We start from the raw sequence: 20,342 nt of genomic DNA, 5'->3' as shown, positions 1-20,342 counted from the left end.
AAAAACCTGGAAAATATTCAGACAAATGCATAACAAAAACACCAGGACTTACAAATATATATAACATACAGAAAATTGCACTACTGGGCACTGCACACATCCTACGCAAAACCCTTTCAATACAGTAACCATAAGAGCATCAAAGCAAACCACAGCACATACCCAAGGCACACAGAGCTGCGCTCGGTAGTGAAGTGAAAGTACGCAATAATAATAAAACTACTGAACAATAATAATAATAATAATAATAATAATAATAATAATAATAATAATAATAATAATCTTTTCTACTAAAGATTCATGGCCTGAAATTTTTGGGGAGTAGATTAGTCGATTACATCAACTCCAACATTTCACTGGTACTTAGTATATCGACCCCGAAAAGCTGAAAGGTAAAGCTGACCTAGATGGCATTCCAAATCAATAATTATAAAATTAATACTTTTAATTGAAGGATATGCTGACATTTCATCATTTTCTAGCAAGAAACGCACGGAAACATAGTGACGGAGGATTATTATTATTTCCATGTTTCAGTCATTGGACAGTAGCCACTCTGGGACTCCACCTTGAAGGGTTTTGCCGAACAAATCGATCTTAGCAATTATTTTATTTAGATTTGATACTTATTCTCTTGGTCACTTTTGCTGAACGGTCTCTTTTATGTCAAGAGTATGTGAACGCCCAACAGCGGCTGTCAAGAGGTCGGGGGTGGACAACAAATACACACACTGACACACACAGACACATACAGACACAGAAAAACACAGACAAACACACACACACACACACACACACACACACACACACACACACACTTACGCACACACACATGAGCTTTCGCGCCGTTTCTGTCTATGAAGTTCATTAACAAGCATTGGTTGGCTACGAGCTAAAGGCGAAGACATTTGACCAAGCTGCTATGCAATGGGATTAAATGCAAAACCGCGTGATTGCTGAGTGAGCTTCTTAAACATACAACCATGCCGTTTAAAATGACCCACTTAGAAAATACTTCTGTTAACTTTTCTCAATATTTGCGAAGTCAAATATGTTTTCTATGGGTTTGCCAGAATTCTTCTTCTCGATACTGATGAGATCCATTTTGATGAGACTGAACATTAGTAATTTGAAGTTTGCAGAAACAATGTAAATGGAGAAGTAATTGTTAAGAGGAGACGAGGAGCAGAGGCCGTTGCAGTAGAGACAAAAAGGACAGAGTGGGACGATAGCATAATTTTGATAATAGATTGAAACCTGTTGGTGAGGGAACTATTGTTCATAAGTCCGATGACATGTTCTGCGATTTATTTTTGTGTATCTAGCGAATGCAACGTCGCATTTGAAGTGAGCGGTACATCGTTGTTACTTGAGGTTTGTAAAGAGTTACCAATTTATTAAACCTGAAGTATGTTCTGGATCTGAGACAATGACTAGACGTGGGTTATGTTATGTACGCAGAATCACCAGGAACGATCATCAGAGATTGTGAGGCTTTACATTTGAAGTGAATGTAAATGTTTTAATTATAGGATTCAGTAATTCTTTCAAGAATATGCATATTTTTCGAATTGACAAAGCAGAAAATTAATTATCATTTCTAAAATGTCACGTATTGCATAAATACACAAAAAATAAAGTGAGCTATCTTACTGGAGCTATAGCTATCGATAACACGATGTAATACATATCTGATAGCTATGGGAACATTCATATGTTATATTTTTGATAATAAGATAAGGTAATATTTTAATAAAAACGCTAAGAGGCGACAAGCATACCATGTTCTTAACCATCTCCTAAAATGATAGAAACAGGTATTTTTGTGGCTACTTTTATAGCAGTGGGTAAGTATATTTTCAATTTGTTACATAATTCATTTCTGTTTAGATGCTACAACAAACCAAGTTACGTCTTATAGATAAAATTCCAGTCTATAATCTTATATTGAACACATGAAAAACATATACAATATATGTTCCACTTATACGGTTAGATATTCTTTATACTTACACATTTTAAATATATCAATTTAACGGGTCTATTTAAAGTTATAGCAGTTAACTTCATGCAAAATAAAATCCAGGAATATATTTACTGGCTTGCATTACTGAATTCAGTTGTTCTTTTGTGAAATTCACTATTATTATTATTATTATTATTATTATTATTATTATTATTATTATTGTTATTATTATTATTTGCGTGTGATATATAGCTTAGCATTCCTCACCCAAATGAATAACAACAAGCGACAAATCATAGATGAAGACCAGTCTAACAAGGAAGTCCTGCAACCGGCAGAAAACTTTGTTTTGAATTTGCTCTCAGTGGGGATGAAATGTATATTGGAGTGGTGATGAAAATGTATATTAGAAGCAAAATTTAAGAGAATTATCAGAGGAAAACTTGTTGCATGAACTTATGGGGTGGGGGGGCTTGCCTAAAGATTTGCTAAGAAAATTCCATTCAGTCTTAGTAATTAATTTCTTTTCACAAAGCTACAAATTAAGATTTCTCTTATTAGGCTGATGTATTTGATTCGATTGCCTTTAAACATTGCTGGTACTTTTTCAATCGCCCATTGGAGGAAAGGTGAACCTGACATTTTACCGATTTGATACATATGTACATACACAGTAATGCGCCTGCACACACGAGCGTGCACAAATACACACAAACACACGCATACACATACACACCCACTAACACACCCACCCACTAACACACACACACAAGCACGTAGCCACATACATCTCAAAAGTAAATGTAGTAACCTTGGGTTGTGTTTAAGATGTAGCATCAATTACAGAGAAAATTTCATCTGCAGAAATTCTGAGAATGGAAAAAATGCAGCATGCCTATGGTGGAAAACCGAGCGAGGTGAGAAAGTATTGTCTCATCACCTGAGCTTAGTGAATGAATGTTACTTCATGGAACTTTGTGGCTATTAGATTGTTACTTAATTTCAGCTCCTATTTTCCTCTGAATCCCTGATTGAGCAAATTTCTGATATCAAATGTATCAACCTTGATTAAACATATGTTGTATGGTTAGAACTGTATTACTTTATGTGTAATTTATTAAGTCATTTGGTTGTCATTTGGTGGCAACTTCTAGCAGGTAAAGTGAGCGCGTAGAAGCATCACCTACTGGATTGTGTAACTAATGGACTACTACTTAGGCGCAACAACAATTACTCGTAAGAGGAGGAAAATTAATTTTGATGTTCATGTTAGTTTTTTAAATGAATGTATTTTATTCAGTTAGGAATAAATGTCAATTCACTGCTGGGAATATATCGCGTGGAAGAGACTTCTAAAATGTGTGGAGCAGAATACTTTCTGACCTTATGTTTTACAGTATTTAGTTTTGAGTCACTACGCTCCAATTTCAAATACAATATAGGTTAATAACTTTAACTTTTTAGATTTAATTAAATGCCAATCATTACTGTAGCGTAATTCGTTTAGTTGATAATGCCATTAACCAATACAGTAAACCAACATTACAGAAATTTTCGAAGTTGTGAGCTGGGAGAGAGAACATTGAATTTCGTTATTCTCTAAAAACTAAGATCGTCTGAGCATTTTATCCACCTAGGATCGAAAACATAGATACCACTAATATAACTAGGAAAGACAGATTTCACCAGTTGGCCCCAAATTGGACGTTGTAAAATGTAATATTCTTGTAAAGAAAGATATCCTAAAGTGTATTACGTTAGAAAAAAATGTGTTCCTTTGATAATAGGAGGTGGTTCTAAGAGTTTGAGGAAGCGATGTATAATACTTCAAATTTTGTTGACTCGATGATACGAAGCATCATAAGACCGCTCGATTGTTTGATGGCTGAATTGCAATGAAATATATAGAGCTACTATATAATAATGAGGAGGTATCCAGAAAATTGGAAAACTAGACAAACGGAATCATTTTCTGTAAACACCTAGAACTATACATGATGCAAAGTTATGATTAGGTTAATATCCGTCATTGAAAACTAATTTATTGTCCCCAGGGCATTGAAAGGAAACGTCTCATATCGGATAAAATAACAATATAGAAACGCCAAGTCAAAATATTTATTGACACAGCCTTTGATGCCATTAGCAAAAATATAGTAATACTGATGTATTATATTAGAAGAAGACAAGTTTACACGTAAGTGTCATAATCAGCTGTTTATAATCATTTGCAGAGGATAGCTGATATTGCTAAAGAGAGGAAATAGAAATCAACTCTGGAGGAAAGCAGAGTCAATAATTTGGTAAAATTTAACGTACTTTCAGGAGATTGATTTGATTCATTGAATTAACCCTCTACATGTGAGGAAGTTACTTTGTTGATGCTAAAGAATTGAAAGACAAATTCGTCTGTAGCGAGATATTCAACGTATTTTACAGGTGGAAAAAAAATAATACTAAAATCTAAATGTTTTTGTTTCTTTAATTGGAGGTACCTTTTTTTACCACTGGTGAATTTCTACTTAGTATCAAACCTCTAACTTCTGTCAGGCAGAAGAATTATTTTGTCATGTGACTAGGTATCATCATGTTACGATTAATTCCCGATTTAGAATGAGGTTTATTTCTTTCGTTTTGTCAACATCGCTGTATAATCTGCTCACCCTTCTTTTGCCTCCCCAACTAATAGCTAGCAATAGTTCCCCTTTTTGTTATGTTTTTCTCACTTCAGAGATAGAAGTACTTAAAGTTCAATTTTGAGTATAAAATAAAAATTAGAATATTGGTTTCAAATTTTGGCATAAGGCCAGCAATTTCGGGGGAAGAGTTAAGTTGATTACATCGACATTAGTGTTCAACTGGAACTTATTTTATCGACCCCGAAAGGATAAAAGACAAAGTCGCACTTGGTGGCATTTAAACTCGGAACATAACGTAAGAAAAAATGCCGCTAAGAATGTTGTGCGGCGTGAAAAATATTTCGTCCTCTCTCCGCCTTCATAAAAATTGATTGATTAAAATGAAGAATACTTCGTGGTTTGTACGTAAATGGTTCTCTTAACAATCTTCAGAAACTAAGCGATATATATATATATATCTCTTCAGTATAGCTTTATGTGTCTGAAACAAGTATGAATTTAAATGAAAATTATGTGCCCCAGAAAACAAATTTGGTTTAAGTGATGCTTACGATATCAAATCCCACCGGAACAAAAGAAAAATCTGACATCGGAAATATTCGAATTCTGAGTTCAGATAGACAGCACTAAATTCTCTGTTTTGTCCAACAATCTACAGACTGTGCTATAAGAAAATGACCATGGGGTTGCATCAAGAAAGATCCCCTCCGAGGTACAAGACCGAGCAGGGTTGTTTTATGTAAGACCAGCAGTCGCCTATGCACACCATGAACCCTTCTCCACGCCACCTATATTATCCAGGGAAAGGCAATGGCCGAAACAGCTTGGCACCAACGACGTCGCAACTCATTTCTATACTGAGTGAACTGGAGCAACGTGAAATAAAGTGTCTTGCTCAAGAACACAACATACAACCCGGTCCGGAAATGGAACTCACTACCTTATGATTACAAGCCCGATGCTCTAACCACTGAGCCATGCATCTTCACATACATTTAAGTACTTGAACAAATAATGGGGGTAAAAACGTTTCTCCAAATATTTTACTGTGCTAGTTTTCTTCATCTTGTTTTTGTTTCTGGGGTAAAGCAAACAATAGAATAAAGAGAAATGTGTAAGTAGTAGGAGGGGAAAATTATTTGTAATGGTACTTCATCTATCAAACCATTTGATCAATGACATACTGAGACTTTCACATTTTTGTCTCTAGTTTCTGTAATATTTCTGTTTTCTGCAAAACAAGCTGGAGTTCTATCATTGCCACTGAATAACGCAGTAATTCAATGTGACCAGTTGGAACCATCATTGCGTGTTAACCAACCAGTTTTGAATAGTTTAGTACTTACATTTATTACAACAGAGAGAGAAGTATCTTCTTGTTGTTAGGTGCACTGGACGATTAAGAGCCAAACGTTTAAACATAAATACATTACTGAGTTAGTGATGGGATACAAGTTCTCATCTTACCTTTTGGACTGGTATCTTATTCATTTTGCTATATCAGTATCGGTATAAACTAACATACGGCTTTTATTTCCCAGAGAAAGAAAAGTCCCTATATAGTAAAAGAACTTAAACTATAGTAAAAGAATTTAAACAAGATGAAGCATCTAATTTAATTATTTATTATTTTAAACCGCACGAAAAGCACCAAGATAGGTAAACAGTTCAAAGACTGGCTTAATATTACAATTTTAGTCAGGAGAAAGTACAGAAAGTTAAATGGACCTCAGTATTTCAATGGAATGTTAAGTGATTAAATGTAGTAAAGAACATGTCCGTTGTTTTACAGAGACTACCATCCCAATAACATTAAAAGGAGAAATAATTATTCTTCATGTGTAGAGTGGCACAGTCATTGTCAATCGAATTTTTCCTACAAAAGACTCAGACAAATTTCGAAGTCATACCCTTCACCTGATACACATATAGTTAACTGGGAGAAAAATCTTCAAATAGTGAGCAAAAGGAATGCCCAAATTAAAGATATACCCGTAACGAAGAGAAAAGTCAATAAGGTTAAATACATAATTCTTACGCAAGTACAGTGACAACTACTGGCAGATTTAGACTTAGTAGATCTCCTCAACAAAATAAAGTATAGCCAGTAACTTCTAGATGGCTGATAGTCACTTTCACTCAATATGCTTGTTGTATCACTCATTTGAAATCTGGTGTGTCTTAGAATAGTCTTTGCTCATAATGCGGAAACTTGTTTGGAATTGTCAATGAAAATGTGTAAGATCAGACTTAATCTCTCCTGCATTATATTATGCAATTTATAATCTTGACTTTGAAATTCTCTGTATTTTCTTTTTTGCCAATCCTTATTCTGTCTTTTCTTTCTTGCCAATCCTTATTCTAGCGATTTTCCTTTTTATTGTGGTTGTCATTTTCATTAATTCTTATTGCCCAATATATTAGATATGCTAGCTCTAACGTAACGAGATGTCCCCCAAAACCCCGATACATAATATTTCTTTTGTATTGGGGATGCCAGAGCAAAGGAAAATATTTCGGGAAAACCTATGAAGATAATTATAAGATGCATACTTTTTCGGAGTAGATTAAGGGTTCGAAGTCACGTAAACCTGCATTGACCGTATATTAAGACCGATTTTCAAGTATGGCACAGGTTCGTACAAGTTCGTGGTGGAGTATTTCGGCAGAAAGTACTTTTAATTTCTGTTGAGAAGTCACTATACGAAGTTTAGTGATCGTCGACTAAATCGAAATGTCTCATATTATCGGTACTATTTTATATGCAGTCAAGGGTTTATAATAACTAAATCGATTTGCATGAAAATGCCGTAAAACAATATTTATATCGACGCGTATTGATAAAACTTTTTGAAGCCAAAAGGTTAACTAAATTTTTTATAACAAGAGAAAGTGGAGACGAGAAAGAAAAAAATAGTTTCTGATTAAAAGCGTAAGATTTTACGGCTTTTGTCCATACAATTCAATTATCACGAAGAATTTATGTAATCCCTTTAACTGTTGTTATTGTTTTGCAGTGTCATCTCTTGCACCACCTCCCCCAGAAGGCTATGTGTACGTTCTGCCTCAACGGTAAGGATATTATTTACAATATGAATAATAAAGGCATTATCATAAAATTATTTCATTAATATGCATTTTGGATGCCACAAACGGGAAGTTATCGTTTGATGTTTTTTTTTTATTTAAAAATTTACTAATATACCATTACTTCATGAAAATCAAAAATAATAAATCAGTCTCCTGAACTGTATTTTTTATTTTGATAATATCTAGCCTTGATGTAGAAACATACTCAGGGAACTATTTTACATATAAAAAAACGTATAGCACGAAACCGTTAAGCCCTTTATTAAAATATATTCTCAATTCTAGTCGCTGAGGATCTATTGTGTAACTAATGCTTATATAAAAAAGATTACTAACTCACACAAATCGGTACCATTTTCCGTTAAGTTTGACAGCTCTCTCTCTCTCTCTCTCTCTATATATATATATATGTATATATATATGTGTGTGTGTGTGTGTGTGTGTGTGTAGCATGTCGAGGAAGTGTGTGTGTGTGTGTGTGTACTTATTAACAAGGAGAGTGGAGTGAGTAAATTGCTTCATTACATAAATTTACAATTGTTTCAAGAATTTACAATTGAAGTCAAGAGTATCGCTATATTATTATATAATGTATGCAGTTGTAGTTACTTCAAGGTGTATCTTTATATGAAAACGATCGATTGTCGCCTCATGAGAAGTCTGTATGTAATCTCTACTCTTTTACTTGTTTCAGTCATTTGACTGCGGCAATGCTGGAGCACCACCTTTACTCGAGCAAATCGACCCCAGATCTTATTCTTTGTAAGCCTAGTACTTATTCTATCGGTTTATTTTGCCGAACCGCTAAGTTACGGGGACATAAACACACCAGCATTGGTTGTCAAGTGATGTTGGGGGGACAAACAGACACACAAATCCACATATATACATATACATATATACGACGGGCTTCTTTCAGTTTCCGTTTACCAAATTCACTCACAAGGCTTTGGTCGGCCCGAGACTATAGTAGAAGACACTTGCCACGCAGTGGGACTGAACTCGGAACCATATGGTTATGTATTATATACATAATTCTGATGAGCTGACAGTCGATTGTATTGCTATAATGATACGCCTTCAATCTACAGTTGCCTGTATTATATAATAATACAGGAATACACTTGAGACTGAATGACAGTGAAACAATTGTAAAGTTATGTAATAAAACAATTTCCTCATTCCACGCTTCTTGTGAATAATTATATTAATTCTTCGTTACAAAGGATTTTCGGAAATATGATCCGTACAAAATTGCCTTCCGATTTTTAATCATATCCGATAATCAGTACGGGTTGATGAGGATTACACCTGACAGAAAAGGTAGCGGGACTGGTGTTATAAAAAGAAAACTAAAGCACATATCGATTCGGCAATTAATACCCTTCAAAGTAGTTCCCCTTTGAAGCCATACACATTATCTAGAGTCACTTCCATTAATGGAAGCATTCCTGGAACTCATTTTTGGGGATAGCGAACACATTCCTCATCGCATTCTCCTGTATTTCATCGACGTCTTGAAATCTTGTTCCTTTCAAACGGGATTTGATTTTGGTCTTGCTTTTGGAATCATAGCCATTAACCCACGATCCGTCATTTCTTAAGACTATTTTCAAAGTTTTCGACTTCCTCGACATGCTACACATTTTGCTTCCAAGCACAGTTATAAACAACGGAAGTGGGTGATAACGTTATAACTTAGTGAGCATGCGCGACTGAATTGAAGGTCCATTTGTGTTAAGCGGCTTAACTCTGTGTAGGGTAGCTCCGTTAGCATAGTAACATTTCGGATATGCTTGTACACTAAAATCAACGTTTACTAAAATAAATATTTCTTACTAATATAAATCATTTCTTTATATTCATTTATGTTTTACATTCTGTTTTAAACCGACATTTTAATTATTGTAAAATTTGAAGATGCGTATACTAAAACCTTTAGATTCCTGAATGTTTGTCATTATATTTTCAAATCCCCTTACATTAAATAATACAAAGTTTTGGTTTCGTACAAAGTTTTCCTTTAGCTCTATTTCACCTATAAAACGTGTAAGCAGTTGTTCTCCTTCGAAAAGTAAGTTACTTTATCCAAGTATTATAATTTCAAAAGCCGAACAATAGCCTTTGTGAGTTCAACAATTCTACACAGAGCAAAGAACCAATGTGAGCTTTAATAAAGCAGTAAATCAAGTAAAACGGATTCAATGTATAAAAAATAATAGACAAAACTTACCTTAGCACTGTGTCCATATTATAATTTCTTTTTTAAAAAAGTTCAAATATTTTCTTAAACTTCATATTATTTAGTACATCGTACTACTTAGTGTGTTGCAATCTTTATATATAAATAATAAGTAGATATTGAATTTATAAATTATAACAGGGAATTCTTTGTAGATTATAATTTGCTGGCTCTGAAGAAGGGACAAAGCTCATGGTCTTTGTAGGCTTCCCGAAACCGGCTATACTGTAGATATTGTATTTAAAGTGATAGAGCTTAACACTTGCAGGGGAGACATGAGCAGAGAGAAGAATCCATAAGGCCGATGTTCTTGGAAAGAATGACTGGACCTAATGATCAGTGCGGGTATACAAGGTTTGGACGAACAAGGATGACAAGAGGTGGAAAGATAAGTGAGATGTGGTGCCTAAAGGATGGAAATAGAGCTGGAGAAAGATTATTGTATTGATAATAAAGAACAGATACAGAAAAGACAGCATGCCTTAGGATCAGAGTCTAGAGCATGTTTATGAATGATTATATGCCAATCAATCAAATGATCTTTCTCAGGATGTCTGTGTGCGTGACAACCTCCCTTGAGCCTTGTAGGTTATCAAACGCTTTTGAATATTTAAAATAAGTTTTTGCTCTGGGAAGGGCTAGTCATTGGGATGTGTCTCTACCGATTCTAAAGACAAGATTTTTTCAGGAGAGTTCCCCGTTGATAATGAGACCCAACATTTGGAGTGACTGGGAGGGTTCTGTTATTGTAATGATTTCTTGATATAAATAGTATTTGAAACTTTTGCAGTTAAAAGAAACCCAGTTAGCATGGTTCCTCTAAAGGGTGATTTGAAGGTCTCTGTTGAAGGACTTAATGCAGGTATAGTGTGTTTTGGTTACGTGTGGATGTTACATGCATGATGAATGATAGGGAGAAATAAAGAGACTTATCATTTGTATAAGAGGGAGCCTTAGTGGATGTAGCAACAAGCTGGTCGTTGATATATAGAACGAAGGTTGTGGAGAGCACAAGCAAACTCTGGGGAAAACTTTAATTTATTGATAGTAGGAGCAAAAAGTGTTCTATCACCACAAACCGCATCTGTACGAACTGGTAGGAAGCTTTCGATATATTAGATAAGAGGCGAGCGGAGCCCGTAGGCGGGAAGTTTCAATATGAAGCTTAAATCAAGTCACAGTTTGAAGACTTTTTTGAAGTCTTGTGAGAAAACATTCGTTTCGTTTTACTTGTCTAAAGAGAATGTCTACTGGGGAATGATAAAAGGAGTAGGTATCTACTGGATCTCGCACTGAGAACGCCCTACTGATGGTCACTAAGGAGAGAGCGATTCAATGTGTTGGAACATTAATTGCAGTCTCCGTTGCTTAAGATATAAAAAAGACAGAGTAATGAGATGATAGTTCATTAGGTGAGAGGTGTTGCCTTCATTTGGAATTAGACACAATGAATCATGCTGCCAAACATCAGGTTATAATCCCGTAGAGAGTGAGGGATAATTGATGAGTTTGGTGTGTATAGATGAACGTTCCAGGACTATTTTCTTTACTTTAAGTGTTATGAAAGGACATATTCAGGTCTAGTGGCCTTGTTGGTCTGAAGCATTTGAAAGTAAAACAGTACTTTGTATGTATGGAAGCGGAATGGAGAACCTGGTAGAGTAAAAGAGAATAGGTTGGAAAGGGATTAATGGAAGATGCAGCGTGGATTTAGTTGTGCAAGCAGTGACAAAAGTGGAAGCTTTCTCAGTAGGATTACTGCTTATGGCGCCATCATTGTTTAGAAGAGGAGGATAAGAGGACTTAAAATTTGGACAATAATACTTTGGCAAGAGACCAGAAAGACAGGCTTCAATTTGAGAGGCGGATAAACGTGAGGGCCACGTGGGGTATCATTTGCATATCGATTAGTGATCATACAAGAGACGCGGTACGAAGTAAACGCTACCAACTTAGTTCTATAAACATCATTGCTAAATTTGAACGTTATATGACTTGATACTATAGATTCAGATACGCTTGCATATGCATAAAGTTTGCTTTCCCTGATGCTGAGCTGTAGTATTTTGAAGACCTTTGTAGCCATAAAGAACAATTACTTGTGTAATATAATAGTATTTGTTAAGTGGAGAATGCACGCGAATGTCGAAACGAGATTGTCAGATCAGTAAAAACAGAAGGGATAATTAAATGCTGCTGTCAGTATGAATTCATGCGATTTGTCTGCTCATGTAATCTTGCTTACTTGACGTTCAGAATATTAAATCGACATATCATTTAAGGAAAAATAACAGAGGAAAAATGTCAAAATAAATCAAAATTTTTGAACTTTTCTATTATATGTTTCATACAGTTAGAATATGCGTTTTATGCTCAAGAAACAAACATCGTAAATTTACTGAAATACATTCAAATATTCTGCTTGAAAGTATTTTCATCTTTTGATTGAGTGGTGCATTCCCATTAGAAATTAATCTGCTTCAAAAATGATGATGATGATGATGATGATGATGATGATGATGATGATAATAATAGTAATAGCAATAGTAATTATTATTATTATTATTATTATTATTATTATTATTATTATTATTATTATTATTATGATAATAATGATGATGATGATGTTGATGGTAACGGTGATAAATACTTAAATTGACTTATTTATCTCTAGTTGCACCAAGAATGAATGCGTTCCTCTATTATCTATTCGAGGAAATCGCTTAATGATATTTTTTACTGGCAAGCGTCGGTTTATCTGCTGCTATTCTGCTTTGACAGTCTCTACGGGGGTAGTATGATAGTTGAGTTCTTAAAAAACACTTAATTATAACTGCTGCATTATTTCCCAGTTTGTTGAAAAACTATATTATCATTTTCAAACCTATCTTATAACAATTCTATGAAGAATACTTTTGTCCGAACTTTTAATGAAATCCTCCCCACACATATTAATGCAGAAGGCCTTATTTTATCGAATATTTATGCTCATCACAAATATGAAGACCTTCAAAGTATTTGCCTTTATGATGGATGCAGAAGAGAATGAATCCACGGCAAATATTATCACGAATTTATACCTTATTTACACCCAGACACAAAAAGCATAAATGTAACTTAGGGCTCCATTTACCCTGTTTGTTTGCTTGATTACTTAAGAATCTACTGTAGTTACACAAAAATAATAACCAAATAAGGTTATTATCAAGGATTTCTAAAAAATAAATTTAATAATAGCATTTGTTTTCGAAAGCTGGCTTTCCTTAGACAAGTTATCTCAGGTGAGAGCTGTTTGTTACACGATATTTCATAATAGTTATAAAAACTAAACACAATTTATACGTAAAATTAAAATCATTTTACCTAATATCATTTATTTATTTCAATTATTAGATTGTGGTCATGCAGAGGTAATTCCCTGAAGAATTTTAGTCGAACGAGTCGGCCTCAGTACATATTTTTAAAGCCTGGTATCTATTCTATAGATCTCTTATGCAGAACCGCTAAGTTACGAGGACTTAAGCTCACCAACACTGGGTTTTCAAGCGGTGGTGGTGGGGGACAAACATAGTCACAAAGAGACACACACGAACATACATACATACATACAGACATACAGACAGACAGACAGACAAGCAGACAGACAGATAGATAGATAGATAGATATGAATATAGTTATATACGACGGACTTCTTTCAGTTTCCGTCTACAAATCCACTCACAATGTTTTGGTCGGCCTGAGGCGATAATAGAGATACAAGTGAAGTTGAGAAGCAAACTTCTTATTACACAGTCACGTCTGAGGCTCAAAATAAGGTAACAAAATGTAGAAATGCATCAGAAATAGGTTCACTCATACATTCATATGAATCTGATTCCGTTTAGTGAAGATGAACTGACGTACACATTCTGATACTGATAACATATGAAGAAAGATGATGCTTTATTAAATTATTTTGCTAACGTTTTGATTAAAATAGCCATTCTGATCTGGTGCACAACGAAACTACTTTCATCGGATTTCTTATACAGAATTCAGAAATAACATTATTCTATCTTACGAGAACTGACTGTCATATGTTGTGCAGCTACTAATCCCTAGAAACGTAGAATTAGCAAAGTGTTGTTGCTAAATCAATCATATTTTAAAGAATTTTATCCTCATACAATATCTGTCGTTTGTCATGCTAAGCTATATATAGTTTCCTTGCCATATATAATAAATAGTTCCATGCAACGGCGTTGAATATCCTAAACGCAAGGACGATATTCACCGACAGCTTACAGTTAGATCAGGTATACAATTTCTAAATGCACGCCGAGAGAAATTACAATCGTGCATTATTGAAATAAATCTATTTCATGATACAGAAGTAGTACGGTATTAGATTTCATTCTTTGTTATAAAGTTTATTATAAAATTTTTATTCTTTTTTATTGGAGGTCTTCGTAATTATAATATATCCAATAGCTCCTTGTAATATTCATTGCTTTAGGATTCATAATTCCTCCTTTCATTCAAAAGGAAAGATATTTTGTGTAAGGTATACATTGATTTTACTCAGAAGTGATTTGGTAGCGAATGTATAATGTTCGAAAATATATTCTTGGTGTTAAACGCAATTCGTAGATATTTTTTTCAAGAACAAGAGTAAAATTCTATGTGGATTATCATGGAAAGCACTACCTTGACGCGTAATGACAGGGATGTGAGTTCGAGTCTCATGGCTGGCCGGTAGCGTATTTTTCTGCAATGTATGGATAATTTATCCTGATCACGCTATTTATTAGTATTATCACGCGTTTGAGAATATTATCTGGTATCAACTTTTCATCTGTACACTCTCCATTTATTTCTTTACAGAATCTCTCCTGATCTGCTCTGAATAACCTATTCTGGTGGTAACCCTTCATTCTTTGGTCGTATCTTACCATCTTTGCTTTCTTTACAATGAGACCCTGTTTCATTATTACTTTCAGGCCCTTTCCGTCAATATTATACTTACTTTTCAGCGCCCTGTAGGTTTGTTCGCTTTTAAGCTCCCCTTTCACTTTTCGCTCTAACACAGAGACTTTCTTCGAGCGCATGTCTAACCCTGTCTGGATTCTTCTTTTGAACCATGGATATTTTCTTTTGTCACTCCCATTACGTTTCTTTTTCTTGACATCAACACCCACGTTTTCTGCTACAACAATATTTGCTACCTTGATCAAATTATTTGTTTCTGTGATGTTTGTTCTGTTGTATTTCAGAATTTCATTGAAATTTTTCGTTTCTTGGTTCAATTTCCATCGATCAACCCATTTAAGGTTGCAAATAATGTCGCTATCGTTCTCCTGTAGTTTTACATTTATTCTGTCGTAGATTGCCTTTTGTTCATATGTCATGTCACCATTAGTTTTATTGTTTTCTTTTAGATCATCTATATGTCTCTCATCAAATAAGCTACAACTGCTCATTTCCTGTGCTATGAGATTACTCTTCTTAGTAAGAATTGTTTCATCGTTATCACTTTTGTTATTTTCCAAGACCCGTCTTTTAATAGCTTCGAGCTCTACTTCTGTGAACCAACAATTTTTTCGTATCGCTCTTGCTTGATCATATAGGCTCTGTTCCGTGAGTTGAAAGAATCGCTTTTCTCTCCAATGCGTTGTCGGTAACCCCTAATTTGAGCACCATTTTATTATAGGCAATTTATACATTAAATTAATAATTATGTACATATGTATATAACTAAATCAAAGGCACAAAGGCGAAAACGACCCATCTCCAGCAAGCTTGAAGGTATCGGCTGTTCAAGCATGCTGGAGATGGGGTAGTTTTCACCCTTGCTCCCTTGATGTAGCGTTATATATATATATATATATATATATATATATATATATATATATATATATATATATATATATATATATATATATATATATATATTACACACACACACACACAATTATATTGCATTTCTTTTTATTTTTGTTTCTTCTTTTTTAACTTTTTATCATTTTTTTCTTTTTCTATCCACTACTTCACTCTATGACAGGAACCCTCTATATAGATTTTCAAATTCCATAATTTTTTTTTAAAGTTATAACTTGCCTGAAGATCGTGTATATGCTGGCGAAACCTATAGTAGTAAGAGAGTGACTCAACTAGAATAAAATATGTGCGTGTGTGAGTATTTGTGTGAGTATGTGTGCATGTATTCGTGTATATTAGTATATATAAGTGTATTTGTAAGAGTGTGTTTATAGATGTCTTGTAATTAATCGATATTTGTTTCTCTCTTTTTTACAGTAATCTCACAGATATCGGGAAGCGTACATCTTTCCGTTATAATTACATAACGCAGTCGGGGCATTGCTATCCATATAAACCATCAGATACAAGCATCCCTATCTCAGCGACAAATAATGTCATTGACAAAGCTCTCACAGTTGTAAGCATGAATTTATATCAATGTAACTTCCGTCAAAGTGATATTAATATTAATAATTTTATTTGCCTTAGTACATTTCGTTTTTAGTCAACTGTTTTGGGGATTCATCATCATTTCTTGTTTACAAAAATTAAATTCACGTTATTAATTCGTTTTCTTATTTTCACTACTTTTGTTGCTTACTGTATCAAAGGAAATCAAAATTACACATTAAAATATGTAATAAATGTATACTTCTCTCAGAAGGGAATACTAAAGTTACGTTAGTATGTAACTATGGTATTCTATTCTGAGAAAGGTGAGAAACGTTTCCCACAAGAGAATTTGTGTTTCATATGATTTTTATGAATACTGTTACTGTTGATGAGTGAAAGAAGTTAAGGAATTTTTTTTTTGATACATAATCTCATACATACTTACTATTTTCTCTAGTTTTTATGAAGAATCTTTGTAGGAAGGCTGAAGCGATATGAGGCTAGAGCCTATCTGAAGCCACTTACGTCTTGGGGAAAAGAACACTATGAATAGATTCCTTACCGCTCGCTTATAGAGCAGATTAAAAAAACCTAAGGGAGAAATAGTAATAGAAGAACCGACACTTTGATTTGTTTCATATTTTGCTTAATGAAACGCAAAGCTAATTTGGTAATATTTAAACCCAGAAAACAAACAGTCGAACCAGTTGTCACAAGATGCTTTGACGACACTGTCAATCGACCATCTTTTTATTGAGCATTCTTAATATTTTCCATCATACCTAGACAAAGGGAAGAAAGGGAAAAAATGAAAATTAGTAATTACTGCCGCATGCTCGTTTACCGAACTGCCTTTGTACATCGATAAAGCATTACGGAAAGGAAATATCGGAGCTTGGATGAGAAAATGTGTTTCAGGACATTACAAAATAAATGATACATAAAATAGTTTGTAAAGAAAAGTATTTCTTCTTCTGCTATAAAATTGCCATAGCAGACCGTATTACGCACCAATGTAGACATATGTGGCTTTTGCTTCACTGTTTCTAATGATTACGTCTTAGTAGCTTATAAAAAATGAGAACAGGTTATAGGCATTCCATCTAATGAAGTCTCTGAGAAATATACATTAAAAAGGAACGGAAAAGAGAAAGCTGTATCAAAAATAAGTATCTCTTTTATACATCTCATATTTTCAGACCTCATTCCTTCTCTCAACCTCTTTCCCTTTCTTTATCTCTCTCTCTTACTCACACACACATACATAGATTCATACATACATACATACATACATACATACATACATACATACATACATACAAACATGCATGCCTACACACACACACACACACACACACACACACACACACACACACACACTAACAGAAGTCTTCGGCCTTGTACGGGTGCTGAGCATGCACAATATTATTATTTTTTTTGTTAAATGGTTGAAACTACACAAATCGGTGGTTGTTATTAATATTAATTTTGTATCTTAAACTACCTTTATGTTTAAGTTTGTATACTTTATTGGAATTCTAAACTGATAAAATGACAGGCAAGTACTTTACTCAACAAATGTTTTAAGATAAACAACAAAGTTTCATGGTTCTGCAATTTCGTGCTCTGATAAGTAGTTTGCTTTGCCCAATACGTGATATAGAGCAATGGGCTCAGTATGATAGAGACGTGAATTTGTCAATTCATATCCATCAACCCTGAGGGACTGCGCTGAGACTTGATGACGGTTAGCAAAAAATATAGAAAGCAAAATACTTCTTTTGGTGCAAGCAGTCATAATGGTGGCTTCAATCATATGATCATATTCAGCATAAGTGTTTTGTCGATTAATTTTGAATCCTTACTGAGTTTAGTGCACCTAAGTTTCATAAGAAAATAATGGATCTCCTTATTTTCAGTTGAAGATGTGAAGAGGGAGAACAGTATGTTAAAGAGAGTTGAGAATTTTTTATGGCAGCATTATGAGCGTGAATTACAAGGTAAACTGACTTGTATCATGTGAATTGAGCTACTAATTGTTGAATGTCGGTGGAATTAACCAGTATAATGTCATTTTTAGGAGGTATGATGGCAAGTTCACAGAAATACTCATGTTCCTTTAATTTTATCAATAGCTACGATAAACTTTCAATTGTATTTTTTTTTAGATGCATTGATGATTGTGAAATTAGAGGCCAGTATTTTGATATCTTCTCCACTCTCAGTGTCAACTGGTAGCAGATCATTTTCCTCAATTGAATTTGAACATTTGCAAACTGATATCTATTAGGTGCAACTTCCATGTTCATGGAAAAATGAAGTTTTTATCCCGTCTCCAAATAATTTATTCTCCGGGGAGGTATGATCTCAACTCATAAATCCGAATGAGTGGCTAAGTTTCACGTTAATCACCTGTGAGCATTATTATTACTTCACATATTTTGTTAACGTTATCTCAGCGATCTTGAACAGCTCCAAACTGCAAGTCTGTGAGTCATGCAATCCCCTCATGATATGGGCTTATCCTGTTTCACAAATACTGCTTCGCGGAATCCTTTATTAATGTTGCATACAGGGCTTTTCTTGTGTTAAGTGTACTGTGAAGGTGCGTGGCTTAGTAATTAGTCTATTCAGCTCACGATCGTAACGTCGGGAGTTCGATTCCAGGCGGCGCGAAATGTACTTAGGTAAGTTACTGTATTTCTTGTTACTCAACAGGCAAAAGTGAGTTGTACCTGTAATTCAAAGACCTAGCCTTTTCACATCCAGTGTCATGGTAAACCTCCCTGAGAAATATGTTAAGGATACGCTTGGCTATGGGGTGCTCAACCACTTGCAAGTTAATTTCACGAGCAGGTTATTCGGTTGATCGAATTAACTACAACACTCGTCATCGTAACCGACGGATAGCCAGATTAGAATCAAACCGAACGAACATTAATTTCAAGACACCACTGTTTCAATTTAATTTGTGTGTCTCTTCAGTTAAACCTACCCCGGATTTTTGAACCTCACAAGAGAGTGAGCTCATGTTTATAGAAATAAGGCAATAGTACATTTGCAGATGAGTGCAAATGTCTACCAAACATAATAATTTATCGAATACACGCAGAACAGGCAATAGTGAATGAGAAAGCAATATATAACACATGTAAAGTGTATGGCTTTGTGAAACAAAATTATTACTCGATTCCAGATTCCTGTCCGAAGATCGTAGATGCATGAAAATCTAGTCGGGGAACAATAAAAGAGGTTCAAACAAATCTCCTGCACCTGTATCGCTGACAGTTACACTTAGAGAATAATAATTACATATGATTATATTAATAAAACGTGCAAGACTAACAACACTAGTGATTTTATGAATCTGAAAAAATATTATACACATACACATGTATGTTTAAAAAGTGTGCGTATACTTATTCTTCTTATCGTCTGATAGATTTCGTTTACGGAGAACATCGTGTGCCTTATAAAATGTTAATTGAAAACGCTCATGATCTCGTGACGTTAGTGGACTCTGACACCCCGGTATCCTGTTATGATTGTGCCTATTTATTTAATTCATCAATCAAAATATTTACGGATGAGTGCTAACGTCTGACAAACTGATGTTATATTACTGTGAATATGCAAAATAGTGACACTGTTTGTCGACACTATCCGGCAGATTTTAATCTGAGTATGCTATTCGCTATTCAGCTTTGTTTTGGAGAATGTTCTCACACTTTATACGATGTGTGTTAATAAATCACACGTGTCATTGTTGTCACAAAGTTTTGAGACAACGTCATTTTGACATGATTGTGCTGCTTCAGTGGTATATCTGATATATGTCATCATAGTCATACATGCTTATATTGTACTTATATGCACTCGTATACAAATATATATTTATGCAGAAGCATATACATTGCAATGCGTGTGTACATATATTCATAATATTCGTGTATATATATATATATATATATATATATATATATATATATATAT

At 34.3% G+C, this 20,342-nt stretch overlaps 1 protein-coding gene across 1 annotated transcript in view; it reads left to right on the top strand.

Moving 5' to 3' along the window:
* The first annotated feature begins 1,739 nt into the window (after positions 1-1,739).
* LOC106867257 (uncharacterized) overlaps positions 1,740-20,342 on the top strand; it is a 32,501-nt gene continuing 13,898 nt past the window's right edge. The window contains exons 1-3 of the mRNA XM_014912076.2: positions 1,740-1,847; positions 7,623-7,677; positions 16,233-16,374. Of these exons, the coding sequence (XP_014767562.1) occupies positions 1,805-1,847; positions 7,623-7,677; positions 16,233-16,374 (240 nt within the window). The 5' untranslated portion in view covers positions 1,740-1,804. The remainder of the gene's footprint in view (positions 1,848-7,622; positions 7,678-16,232; positions 16,375-20,342) is intronic.

The sequence above is a fragment of the Octopus bimaculoides genome, chromosome 3 (assembly GCF_001194135.2).
Source record: "Octopus bimaculoides isolate UCB-OBI-ISO-001 chromosome 3, ASM119413v2, whole genome shotgun sequence".
NCBI classification, from domain to species: domain Eukaryota; kingdom Metazoa; phylum Mollusca; class Cephalopoda; order Octopoda; family Octopodidae; genus Octopus; species Octopus bimaculoides.
Note: the sequence above shows the minus strand (reverse complement) of the source record. Positions and strands in the feature narration are given on the sequence as shown.